The sequence below is a fragment of the Odocoileus virginianus genome, chromosome 10 (assembly GCF_023699985.2).
Source record: "Odocoileus virginianus isolate 20LAN1187 ecotype Illinois chromosome 10, Ovbor_1.2, whole genome shotgun sequence".
NCBI classification, from domain to species: Eukaryota; Metazoa; Chordata; class Mammalia; order Artiodactyla; family Cervidae; genus Odocoileus; species Odocoileus virginianus.
In genome coordinates this window covers 57,197,874-57,212,126 of record NC_069683.1, presented here as the reverse complement: position 1 = coordinate 57,212,126, position 14,253 = coordinate 57,197,874, and the positions used below count along the sequence as shown (strand labels likewise).

Below are 14,253 nucleotides of genomic sequence, written 5' to 3'. Positions count from 1 at the left end.
ATGACTTCAGGTTTTTTAGGACTTCTTTCAGATTTTTAGAATTTTAAATTTTCTTGAAGAATGGATGTTTTTCATATTTACATACAAGAAAATAATTTTAAGGGTTAATGTTTAAAGTTTTTACTCTGTAATACTCTGCTTTTCCTCTTCACAGTGGAAAAAGGATACTCTGCCCTTTTTTGGTCCATGTTCTTTCTATATCTCTTCAGTTCTTTGACTTTAAATGCTGTCTGTATTCTGACAATTGCCAAATCCACATCTTAAGCCTTGACTTCTTCCTGAGCCCCTGACTTGTATATCCATTTAACTTCTAGATATTTCTGTTTGGGTAAGCAATTTAAGATTTCCTATTTCTGAGATCTGCTCCCTCCAACTCTTCCCCATCTCATTAAATGATCAAATCTTAAATTCTTGCCTGTCTTTAACTCACATTCAATCTGTTGACAGTTGTTAGTTTTACCACCTCTCACCACCCCTCTTGCTACCATGCAGTTTAAACCATGCTTAACTTTTTCTTAGGCCCTTGGTTGATCTTTCGTTTCTGTAGTTCTTCCATTTCCATGTGTGCTTTTCTGAGAGGGTTGCCTAAGAGTGTATCTGCGGTCTGGTCTGTGGGTTCTTTCTCATCTCTGCTTTCACAGTAGCCTTCTAAAAAACTTTACAGAAGGAAAGGAGGAGTCCCTCTATGCCTAGTCTTATAGTGCGTTGTCTCGGGATCAGAGAATCTTCCTAGCACCAGAGTATTATATGAGAAAATGAATAACTTTAATGCTGGGGTAGCAAGTCAATTTTGTAATTAGGTGGTTTCCCATTCTTTCAACAAAATTTGAAGGAAGACTTAATGTAGTTACTAGCTGATAGATGTGGAGAAGGAAATGGCAACCCACTCCAGTATTCTTGCCTGGAGAATCCTGTGAATGGAGGAGCCTGGTGGGCTGCCGTCTATGGGGTGGTCCCACAGAGTCAGACATGACTGAAGTGACTTAGCAGCAGCAGCAGCTGATAGATGAAATTATTTGTAATATACCATCATGACATATTTTATAGGAACTGAAAAAGTTAAGGTTCTTTCTAGTCCATTTTCTGTATTTTCATGAAAAAGATTTTCTTAATACCTATATTAGAGAAATGGAATAAAATGATGCTGGACTCTGCCTCAATTTAGCAATCACTAGTATTCATTTGTGAGTATGTAAACTAAAGAAAACTAAAGAAACAGCTTCATCTAGTCTCATATATTGAGAGAGATAATAGAATTTAATTTTTTAAATCAAATTCTAACATCTCTTTTTTTTGGTCAGTTCTAGGCAATAGCAACCCACTCCAGTACTCTTGCCTGGAAAATCCCATGGACGGAGGAGCCTGGTGGGCTGCAGTCCATGGGGTCGCTAAGAGTCAGATATGACTGAGCGACTTCACTTTGCCTTTTCACTTTCATGCATTGGAGAAGGAAATGGCAACCCACTCCAGTGTTCTTGCCTGGAGAATCCCAGGGACGGCGGAGCCTGGTGGGCTGCCGTCTATGGGGTCGCACAGAGTTGGACACGACTGAAGCGATTTAGCAGCAGCAGCAGCATACTAATAATTGTAATAGTAACTGAGTCTGAGAACTTTTAATGCAGCTTTATGGCTACAGAAAATTAAAATTAAAACACATATATATATACATATAGTTTTGTTGTTGAAAGTAATGAATTGTGATAAAGTGATCAATACATTTTGCATAAAATAAGATAAAATTCTGTGAGGTCAGGAAATAGAAATATGAGTTCAAGGAGGAAAAGAAATGATGTAAAATTTTTCTGTTAAAGAAGAGGTTCTTCACATTTTGTTAGAAAATTTCCTTTTTTAACAGCTGCTCTAGAGCAATCTTAGGTTTGCAGCAAAATTGACAGGCCCTGCCCCACACATGTGTAGTCTCCCCTATTATTTTTATATATTTTGAAATAACTGGTGGTGGATATCAAATTGCTGTGCTATTTAGAATCTGTTGGCTACATTTATGAGAGGTAAGTCTTTACTTTAAAATATATTTAAATTTACCAGAAATGACATTCTTTGCAACCACTTAGAAATGTCAGATACTGAACTTAACGATTTTGGGAGAGCATATTTATTTCAAAATTCTTTTAGGAAAAATAATATGAGCAAAAATGTTTGAAGACCAGAGCTCCAGACTACATTTCCTTTTCTCTGTTCTGTACTTTAATTCAACGTGTGCTCCATAATGCATTTTTCTGTTCATCTTGTAAGCTGTTACCCAGAAGTACCAAATCATTTTTCGGTTAACGCCTAGGTTCAGTATCTGTACCGAGTGTTCTGCCGACTGCGCCCTGGTGTCTCCATCCTTGCCCTGCACGGGCGACAGCAGCAGATGAGAAGAATGGAAGTCTATAACGAATTTGTTCGCAAGAGAGCTGCGGTGCTCTTTGCTACCGATATTGCAGCCAGGGGGCTGGGTAAGAAAACTACCTTTGAGAAAATTTTCTGTGATCAGGGGCTTATAAAGGGTATATTTTGGTAATTCAAATAGTTTGACTCAAATAATTGGGCTTTCTTATTTTATAAAAGAAAAATAAGTAAATTGACAACTGAGATGACTAAGGATATGTCAGTGAAAATTTTTATCGTAGTTTCACTTTTTGTGCTCTTATTGTTTCATGATAGTAATTGCATCACAGAATCTTAAGGAGCTTACACAATCAAAGCGAAGTTAAAAATTTAAAGATATGAAAAAAATTGTTTCTCTGAAAATTGGAAACTTGACAAATACTACTACAAGAAAAATCACTGAAATCCATCTTTTCTCCAAACATTTTACTTTTTATGTTAAGATCACTACATTTAATGTGTTTAAACTTTCAAAAAGCCACTATAATATTATACAACTGATGGCTTTGTGGGAGTGGGATGGGATATTTAAATAATTACAGAGGAAAACTGGAGGTAAGAAAAAGGATGAAGAGAAATAAGTGGTAATTTGAATTCTTCTATCAGTCTTATTGCACTAATTATTATGACAGATTTTAAACATACATGAAGAAATTGAGCATAAAGTACCCTTATGATACACAGCACCCAGTTCGCTTGGTTATGTTTTTCTTGATCTCCCTTAGTGCCTGTCTCCTGTCCCTCCGGGAGTGTTTAAAGCATATTCAGTCATTGTATTAGTCCATTCGAATGTGACTGGCAGCGGTAGTCAAGTATGCATATTTTTAAAGTTCTCTAGGCTGTTTCTCAGCCGAAGTAGCTCATTCTGAGTACCCTCTCCTAGTCCCTACTCCCTCATTACTGTTTTGAATATGTAGTTTTGAAACATTTTAGTTATGTTTATATCTATGTGTATTATACTCTGATTCCACCTGACCCTCCTGGTTTTTGAACCTTAAATAGTTTAGGTCAATGTAAGCAATTAATTATATTGCACATGTAATATGTATTCTATATATATCACAATGAACAGATATAACTATTTTGTTGTATTTTCCTTGCAGTTTGTTAAAGAAGCCAACAATTTATTAGATGTAGTTGGAATTCTTTTTGTCCCCTTTCCCAGTTTTTAAATGAAGGCTGTTCACCTCTTGTCTGTGATAGAAATCAGGAGGTCTGTGAACTTAGATGGAGAAAAAATTTTATGTATATTTTTACTAACCTTGAACTGAATTTAATATTTTCTTCAGTTATTGATGGAAGCCATGAATTGTTGTGTTAGTACCTGTAACCTTGTCATCAGTTGAAATCATGCTATTGTTCAGTTGCTCAGTTGTGTCTGACTCTTAGTGATCCATAGACTGCAGCACAACATGCTTCTCTGTCCTTCACTGTCTCCTGGAGTTTTCTCAAAATCAGGTCCGTTGAGTTGATGATGCCATCCAAACATCTCATCCTCTGTTGCACCCTTCTCCTCCTGCCCTCAATCTTTCTCAGCTTCAGGATCTTTTCCAGTGAGTCAGCTCTTCACATCAGGTGGCCAAAATATTGGGGCTTCAGCTTCAGCATCAGTCCTTCCAATGAGAATTCAGGGTTGATTTCCTTTAGGATTGACTGGATTCAATCCTAGGGTTGAATCAAATACTTTAGGATTTGATCTCTTTGCAGTCCTAGGGACTCTCAAGAGTCTTCTCCAGCACCACAGTTCAAAAGCATCAATTCTTTGGTGCTCAGCCTTCTTTATGGTTCAGATCTCACATCTACATGATTATTGCAAAAACCATAGCTTTGACTATATCGACCTTTGTTGGCAAAGTGACGTCTCTGCTTTTTAATACACTGTCTAGGTTTGTCATAGCTGTTCTTTCAAGGAGCAAGCGTCTTTTAATTTCATGGTTGCAGTCACCATCTTCAGTGATTTTGCAGCCCCCCAAAATAAAGTCTGTCACTGTTTCCATTGTTTCTCCATCTATTTGCCATGAAGTGATGGGACTGGATGCCATGATCTGAGTTTTTTGAATGTTGAATTTTAAGCCAGGTTTTTCACTCTCATCTTTTACCTTCGTAAAGAGGCTCTTTAGTTCCTCTTCGCTTTCTGCCATTAGGGTGGTGTCATCTGCATATCTGAGGTTATTGACATTTCTCCTGGCAATCTTGATTCCAGCTTGTGATTCATCCAGCCTGGCATTTTGCATGATGTACACTGCCTAGAAGTTAAACAGGCAGAGTGGCAATATACAGTCTTGATGTATTCCTTTTCCAATTTTGAACCAGTTCCTTGTTCCATGTCTGGTTCTAACTGTTGTTTCTTGACCTGAATTCCATCACCTCCACTAGCTTTGTTTGTAGTAATGTTTCCTAAGGCCTCTTGACTTTACACACCAGGATGTCTGGCTCTAGGTGAGTGACCACACTATCATGGTTATCTGGTTGACTAAGACCTTTTTTGTACAGTTCTGTGTATTCCTGCCACTTCTTCTTAATCTCTTCAACTTCTGTTAGGTCCGTAGCATTTCTGTCCTTTATTGTGCCTGTCTTTTCATGAAATATTATTACCTTGGTATCTCTAATATCTCTTGAAGAGATCTCTAATCTTTCTCATAGATATTTTCATTTTATATTGTAGTTTCTGTAGATATCTTGCAGTATTGTTTATACTTAATACAATTTTGATATTATGGTGGTCGATACATAAGTAAGTTGTGTTATTTAATATGTCAGTGAATAAGCATATACATTGCTATATAAACAATTCAATAGAATGTTTATTTAATTATAACTGTTTTCCCTTATAATCCTGTATGTTTTACTTTATGCACTTAAAAATACTCTGAAAAGGGGTTCGTAGGTTTTAACTATGGCACAAAAAATGTCAAGAAACTCTTTTTTAATTTAATTTAATTTTTAAAATTATTTATTTTACTTTACAACATTGTATTGGTTTTGCCATACAAAGCTTATATGATTGTATTCATGAGCAATATATAGTATTATCTTAGGTTTTTATGAAGCTTTATAAAGCAATATTGTACATCTCAGTTTATGACTTGCTTTTCAATGTTTCCATGTTGACATGTGAATTTCCAGTGTATTTGTGTCATGTGTCTCATGGTATGGCCAGGAATATCTTTAGAGTATACCAGTGTCTTTTTTAAACTTTATTTTACTCTTAATTTTCCCCAGTTCTATTTCTTAATGAATAATATGGGTAAAAATGAGTTATGAGACACAGTAGTCCCTGCTTTACCCACTCCTCACTCTCCAGAAGCAATTATTTCTCTTAGTATTTAGCTTCATATTTCTAAGTAGTTTTCTTATATTACTGATTGAGTTAAAATTTGTTTAGTTTTGTGTTTTCCATTCTATTTTCTCAAATGTTCCAGCAGATGTCACCTGTTTAGTTTCCTAACAGTTCAGACATAGCCTGTTTCTTTTTCCCTTGGGACCTTCCCATTGCAGCCTTTTGTCTCCAGCTCTAATCTGAACTGGTTGCTCCATAAGCTTGATGCACATATTTTCCTTTTCAGATATCTCTCTCCCTTTTTTTTGATTTATTAATAATACTGTTATTTTTTAAATGAAAACGCGTCCTTTAATAGCTTCCTAAGTAAGAGTGTATGGGAGGTACATTTTTTGAATTATTACATGTGTTATGATGTCTTATTCTTAAATGACAATTGACTGAAAATTGAAATCTAGTTTGAAACAATTTTCTCTTAAAACTGCAGATAGTGCTCCATTATCTTATAGTCAGTATTATGTTGACAAGACCTTTGCCATTCTGATTTTGTTTTTTGTAGCCTCTTTTTCATATTCTGGCTTTCCTTAGGGTTTTCTTTTTATCTACAGAGTCCTGAAATTTTATGATAATGTACTTTAGTGTGAAGTCCCGTTTGGTGTATAGACATTCAGTATGTTTTTTCAGTCTAGACCAGCACTGTTCAATAGAATTTTCTGTGATCATTGAATTGTTCTACGTTTGCACTAATACTGTAGATACTAGATAAACATGACAGTTGTCCACTTGAAATGTGTCCAGTGCAATGAAGAAAGAATTATTTTATTAAATTTTAGTTTAAACTTGACTAACGTTTCTCTATTGAGCAGCACATGATAGAGACTCATGTCTTTCCTTTGCAAGAAATATGCTTCCGAATTCGTCTTTGGTGATTTGGTTAAATAAAGTTTCAGTATTTATTTTCACTATGTAATTATTGCTTACTAATGGGGAATTTGTGTTCTTTGATTGTTTCCTTTCTCGTATCTTTTTTATAGTTTTTTTTCCCCTCCCCCCTCTTACTTAATCTTTCTGGAAGAACATTTGACCTCTTTGGTCAATCCTCTAGTTTTCCTGCTTCTTCTGTTGCCATCTTATTGTCTCTTTCTTGTTATTTCTAGGAGATTTCTTGATTTTATATTTCAACTTTTCTGATTAAAATTTTAGTTAAGTACCGAGTGTTTCTTTTTTATTGCCTCTTATTCTTATCTGATGGACTCAGTGTTTTATTTCTCTGAAAGTAGTAGGTTAAAGTTCTCTTCACATTGTTTCTGTTTCTGCCGAGTTTCATTTTTACTCCTCTGTCTGTCTTTTCACTTTTTGAGACTTTTCCCAGTTGTCCTCAGTTGGCTGTGTTTTATTATATTTACCAGTGAAACATCAGAAAAGATTATTTGCAGTGATTATATGTGGATGATGGACTAATGATTATTTGCAGTGATTATATGTGGATGATGAACTATATGTGGATGATGGACTAATGGCCTTCATTGCGGGGGGATTTTGGATGGAGTCGATCATCTTGTGGAGGACTCAAGACGTCAAACTCTATTCAGTATTTTTTGAACATTGAGTCTCTCCAGGTAAGAATATGTCACTTTTGTGAGGAGAGGATTAAGCTTGCTGCTGGCTCTGTAGAAACCTGGCGAGGAAGTAGACATAGAGGGCGCCCAGTCAGGCTTACACTCAGTACCCCTGTTTTCAGGGGCTCTGGTGCCTCTTTCTTCCACTCTCTCTGGTGTCTTGGTTTGAAGCCTTTCTCCAGAATAAGATGAGCTTTTCTGCAGGAGACCCAGTGTGTAGGACCAGGAGAGGGGACCTGTGGGTCTGAGTGTTGCTTTCCACGTGTCTTCCTATTTATAGCCCTGAAGCATGCCCTTGCCTTCTAAGGTACTTGGTACTTCAAGACCCAAGAGGAGAGTTGTTTTAAATATCTTTTCTCTTGTTTCCATTGGGTTTTGCCCATTTAAATAGATTCACTCCTTTTGAATAGCTTATATAGCTTTAGTGATAGTTTGATAGTTTTTATACTTGCAGGTACCCGTAGGTACCATTATCATCACAAGTCAGTCTTTCTTTTTTTACTTTTTCCTCCCTTCCTCCCTCCCTTACTCCTTCCTTTCCTCCTGCCTCCCTCAGCTTTTTTGTTTGTGATAGACATTGTTCTGAAATCCTTACAGCAGAATCCATAAATGGCTAAAGGTAATTCTCTTAAATTGTTGAGACTAGGATCTCTGGAAATGAATGGAAACTTTTGCAATCAGAAATACATATGAAATAATTACTGCTAGGAAATGGGTAGAGGGATTTAAAAAGACATCTTTAGGAGATGGAAATAGTAGGAAAAGTAAATTTTCATTGAAATTTATAAATCAGTTTCATAGTTCACTGGGAGCTCATGGAGAAGTGGTTTTTTTAGGTTATTAACTATCTGAGTATTTCATTATTTTGTGTGACACAAAGCAATCTGTCTCCTCTGTCAGATACAAAATAATCTTCACGTTCAAACACTGTCATTAATTTTAGTTCAGTTGATCAAAAAAGAGAAGTTTTTATTATCTCTTGGTTCATGCAGTTAATTTTGTTTTTAATAGTGTTCACAGATGATATCTATCAGTTTGATGTGATGGGAAGCCCTGGCAAGCATTATTATAAAATAAAAATAGTACAGCAGGGCAGATCTTGGAACTGCTTTTTCAACTTGATGTTCCTTCTCTGCAGATTTCCCGGCTGTAAATTGGGTTCTTCAGTTTGATTGCCCAGAAGATGCCAACACATATATTCACAGAGCGGGTAGAACTGCCAGGTAGGTGTCCTGGCCTGTGTCTTTGCTTTTGGTTTCACCTAAGTAAAAAAACGTGCTTTCTTAATTGTACACAAATAAGGAATGGAGGAATTCAGGTGAGTGCTGGTCTGACACTTTTGTGATGTAGGCTGCTAGCATGCAGACAGCTCTTACATGTCTCTCGGCTGAGACTTGATGATGAGGGCTGAGAAAAATCCATGAAAACTTGTTGTAGTGTTTTGTTTTAACTTTCTTCCCTTACTAAGCTTTTCATTAGAATTACTCACTGAGCATCATCTCTTTGATAAGACTGTTTGGTCTTCGTTTTCAGATGACAAACCTTGAGTGTTTTGAGCAGTTAAACATTTTGTTTGAAAATCTGTAGAGCCAGAATTTGAACCCAGGCAGTCTGACTCCTGTAGTCTAGATCTGTGCTCTTACCTTCTCCAGTACAGGTTCTAATAAGCAAGAAGGTGGTTTTGATAATAGGTTGCTCTTTTCCTCTTTTTGTGTGGGAATTACAGGCATTGCTGGGGACCACTCCCAAATATGCTCTTTTCACCACCCCCACATACCCCCTCACCCAATAAATTACCCTGTGTTGACTCACAAATGTGGGGGAACTCTCTGGAAAAGAATATAGCAAAGTCAGTTATTTGGGGGTTAAAGGCATAGAAAGGTATATGAATAAATCAAAAGTATAGCATGTTATGTCATTACTCTTGAGGTTTCAGTGACGTTGGGAGATGTGTGCTACAGGTATATTTGGTGGTATGGTGGTTTAGTTGCTAAGTCATGTCCAACTCTTGCGACCCCATAGATTGTACCCCACCAGGCTCTTCTGTCCATGGGATTTCCCAGGCAAGAATACTGGAGTGGGTTGCCATTTCCTTCTCCAGGCGTTCTTCCCAACCGAGGGCTTGAACCCGGGTCTCCTGCATTGCAGGCAAGTGTCCTGCATTGCAAGCGGTCTTCTGCATTGCAGGTGGTCTCTTTACTGACTATTTGGTAGTACTTAGAGTTCTTCTTTTTACCTCAGCAATTTCATATCCAGAAACTGATCTTAAGAAAATAGTTTCTATAAAGATGTTCATCTTACTGACATTTGTAATAAGAATTGGGAATAACCAATTAAGTGTTAGACCCAAGATCACTAAATATATGGCAGAAACAAAACTAGAACTCAGATTCTTTTGACCCCAGATTTCATTCCTTTTTCACCAAGTAACCATGCATGAAAGACCAGCCATGTGTGAGGTACTGGATTAGGCCTGGTGTGAGCTTCTGCACAAAAATAAGGTATAGTCTGCATTCCATTAAGGAAGTTTGTTACCTTAAAACAAACCTTAAAACAGTCTATAGTAGAGGCGTATACAGTATTATAGGTATTGACAGAAGTTTTGTGGAGCTCCAGAGGAAGTAGAGAAAGAAAACTTCACTGAGGAGAAACAGTTGGGTTCAGTCTTGATTGGCAGATACCAGTTCTTGGGAGGCAACTTGATACAAGGTATTTCTTTCTCTATTAACTACATGTATCTCTCTGTATTTTAACTCAGATTCAAATACCATCTACTCTTGATAATTTTTTTGAAGGTGGGACTACTAGAAAATTGAAGAATTCTATGTGTCCATATTCTAAAATGTGATTCTTCCCCTACGCATCTCCAAACACTGAGCCCCAGTCTCTAATTAAATATTGTTCCCTAAACTTAATGAATGTTCTGTGTGTTGTGCAGTATTGCAGCCCCTTGCAATCTGTGACTTTTTAAATTTAAATTAGTAAAATTAAAGTAAAAATTCAGTTTCTCATTCACACTAGTTACATTTAAACTGCTTATAACCATGTGGTTAGTACCATATTGAATAGAACAGGTATAGAACCTTTTTATCATTATGGAAAGTTCTATCAAATATTATTGGTATATGTTTAAATTACATTTTGTTTAAAATTGTTGAACCAAAGAACCATAGGTTCATATAATAAAACCATAAAATAGACATTAGAACTGAGAGTAATCTAGGTTCACTCACTCATTTATTCTATATGGATTTAACAGATACCTATTAGGTGCCAGGCGTTGTACCTAGTAGGCAGTATAATGAGCAAAACAGACACGATTCTGACATCTTTCATCTTGAAACCTAGAGGGAACAGTAAAATATGTAATTTCAGTAGAATGTGATTGATTATTTGCTTCTATCTCTAATTTTGTTGCGGTCGTGAGAGCAAATGACAACTCTTTTGGGTTTAAATGTACAAAGAGAAGTAGACATTTTTGTCTACTGAGAGGTTATAATCTTTCTGAGTCACTAATGAAAGATTTCTTTCAGGGAATTCTGTAGGATTTTGAGGTGTGAGCTTATTGACAGGCATTTTTACCTCATTTAGATTCAAATATGAGATTCTTTAAATGTGATTACATTTTGTTTTTTAAAAATTTGGAAACAACCCAAACAGTAATCACAATAAGGTTGTGATTAGTTATGATTAACCACAAATTGGTTATTATTAACTATCTCTTTCGTTTTGCATTTTCTTTCATCAGAACTGCATGAATATTTATAATACGGATGTCAGTGAGACTTTATTGTTTAATGATGGAAGAGACATCAACTATTGGTTTAGATGGACCAATTATTTCTGATTTTTAAAACACTAACTTCAGTTTAATGAGTTCCCAGGGTTGTCAGGATCCTTAAGACCCAAGATTTAAATCTTCATCTAATAAAGTCCATCATTTGCCAGCAGGCTTGCTCTTCTACCTGTACTGTACCCATTTCAACCAATGGACTCAAGTTTGAAAGTGTCCTCTATCCTTTGCTTATCTAGGAAGTCTCTCTGGAGTTAGTTCTCTTAAAATTTTCTTTGTATCCACTATTGGCATCCCACTCCAGTATTCTTGCCTGGAGAACCCCTTGGGCAGAGGAGCCTGGCAGGCTGCAGTGCAAAGGGTTGCAGGGTCAGACACGACTGAGTGACTGAGCATACATGCACTTGCCATTTTTGGCCGATTTTAAAGGGAAACATTTTTTTCTTTGTGTTTGGTGAATTTTGTTTTTGTTTTAGCTCAAGTGGAAGTTTTTCCTGTTCTATACCTTAACAAGATGTAGAGTTCTTCCTTTCTATTTATTTTCTAATTTTCATGAACTGTTTTTTTTAAATTAATTTATTTTAATTGGAGGCTAATTACTTTACAGTATTGTGGTGGTTTTTGCCATACACCGACACAAATCAGCCATGGGTGTACATGTAACCCCCCATCCTGAACCCCTCTCCCACCTTCCTTCCCACCCCATCCCTCTGGGTTGTTCCATCAAATTTGCGCTGGTCATCAGTTTTACATATGGTAATAAATATGTTTCAGTGCTGTTCTCTCATATCGTCCTACTCTCGCCTTCTCCCACATAGTCCAAAAGTCCATTCTTTACATCTGTGTCTCTTGTACTGTCTTGCATATAGGGTTGTCGTTACCATCTTTATAAATTTCATATATATGCATTAATATACTGTATTGGTGTTTCTCTTTCTGTCTTACTTCACTCTGTATAATGGGCTCCAGTTTATCCACCTCATTAGAACTGACTCAAATGCGTTCTTTTTTATAGCTGAGTAATATTCCATTGTGTATATGTACCACAGCTTCCCTATCCATTCATCTGCTGCAGGACATCTAGGTTGCTTCCATGTCCTAGCTATTGTATAATTTTCATGAGTTGTTTTAATGTTTAGACATTTTTCGGTTGATTCAAATTTACCCTGTGGGCTGAAGGAAAGGAGAGAATAATATAATAGTGAAAGATAAAACTGTTTAACAATAGGATTGTACTAGAGGATTCAAAATTAGAGAAATCATTATCAGTGGCTGATGGAATTAATATTTCACTACTGTTTAATTCACCTCAGTGAGTATGTAGCATGTATGAATTTGTACATGTACCTGTGCACACATTTGCGTTTTGTGGCCCTGTGGGCCTCTGGATAGGTGAGGTTGGTGGATATCATCTCTCATTGCTATATTGGACAAGACCAGACAGACTTTTTAGATGTGCCAATTGTGTGGGCATGAACAGAGTAAACTGATTACTTTGTAGACTACATTTAGCAGTGTTTTAAAATTATCCATCCTGGAGAGGAAAGGGAAAGTGATTGGGTATGAGGTTTGGGGGGGAAGGTAATGAAAATGTTCTAAAATAAATTGTGGTGATAGTTGTACACTTGTGACTATATTATATATAAAGCCACAGGATTGTACAGTTTAACTAGGTGAGTTTTAAGGTACATAAATTATATCTCAATAAAGTTTTTAGTGGGATAAAAAAATTTATCCATCCTGTATGAAGATTATTGGCTATCTCAGTATATCAGAAAAAGATCCAATAAGGGGAAATATTTCAGCATGCATGGTTCCTGGAGAGTTGTTAAAAATCTTACATAGTTGAACATGCCATGGTGAGCATTAAATTGATTTTAACTGTGGAGATGAAGATCCACTCTAGTGTTCTTGCCGGAGAATCCCAGGGATGAGGGAGCCCGGTGGGCTGATGTCTATAGGGTCACACAGAGTTGGACATGACTGAAGTGACTTAGCAGCAGTGGAGATGAAGAGGTGGTACAACATCACAATGATTGTGTTTGGAGGGAGAATATCAATTTGAAAAATTATTGTAATGCAGTTTCTGTATGGTCTTTAATTTTGAAAGTACAAGCCTGTTTGACCCTTTGTAACTAATTAAAAATATTTTCAGTTGATTATTTTAGATGTATAGTTAGTGGAAAAGTTTAGCATATATAATGCTTATTTTCCCTTAGGCAGTCTAATAAAAAAAAATAACCAAACTGCAAAAAGTTAAAAGTTGTTGTTAATGGACTTAGAGATAATTAGAAAGTTTCATGGACCATCAGACTGGATAATTGAATTGAATAAAGGCTAAATTAAAATATAAAACTAATTAAAATCCTGTGTATATGCTGTAATTAAAACTAGGTTGCCATATAGTACTTGCTTTTGAAAGTGAACTATGATATATGAAAACAGGTAAATGAATTCACTGTGGCAAAATAGCTACAGTTTGGCGGACTCCTTTTTTCCTTTTCTATATTTTAGCTAAAAATAAATGGTGATTTGGGTACTTGCTGCTTTAAGTGCTTTTTCTGTTTTAATTTATTCACCTATTTAAAATTCCTTTGATCTTTTAGCAATTTAGATAAATTTCTATTTTTCTTAACTGTCCACACCCCTTTTAACAAAATGATTTCATCTAGAGGCAAGAGAGGCAAGGAAATGAATCCAGTTTTACAAAGCTCTGTCCTGTGATACATTCTACTGCTTAAAAGCAAATGTCTTTAGGGCTTGTAGGTTTTGGTACACATAAAACAAAGCTCTTCTATTTCTTATAAAAATGCTCAGTTGAAAATAAAAAGATTTGGGAATGAAACTCCTTACACATCAGATACTCCTAATTTTTAAAATGCTTTTTGGGAAGTAGGGGTCTATGGGTGGAAGATGGGAATTTATATATATGTAACTGTGTATATATGAACAGTTTAGAATTTGTAGGTAAAAGATACTGTTTTATTTTTCAGAGTAGTGGTAAAATTCTAGCAATATTTCAACTGAGCCTTACTTGCCTGGCTGTGTCTAGTGAATCTCAGATTTTATTTGTGGAGAGTTAGGTAGCAAAATATGGTTCCAGTAGGGGGCAGCAGAGGCTAGCTCTTTGCATTGCATACTCAGCCACAGCAAGTACGAAGTTGGCAAGC

The 14,253-nt window shown here is 36.2% G+C and overlaps 1 protein-coding gene across 3 annotated transcripts in view; it reads left to right on the top strand.

The window, feature by feature from the left end:
* DDX10 (DEAD-box helicase 10) overlaps positions 1-14,253 on the top strand; it is a 291,045-nt gene that overhangs the window by 20,693 nt on the left and 256,099 nt on the right. For all 3 annotated transcript variants that reach the window (XM_020915337.2, XM_020915332.2, XM_070473615.1), the window contains exons 8-9: positions 2,297-2,459; positions 8,429-8,513. In XM_020915337.2, the coding sequence (XP_020770996.2) occupies positions 2,297-2,459; positions 8,429-8,513 (248 nt within the window). The remainder of the gene's footprint in view (positions 1-2,296; positions 2,460-8,428; positions 8,514-14,253) is intronic.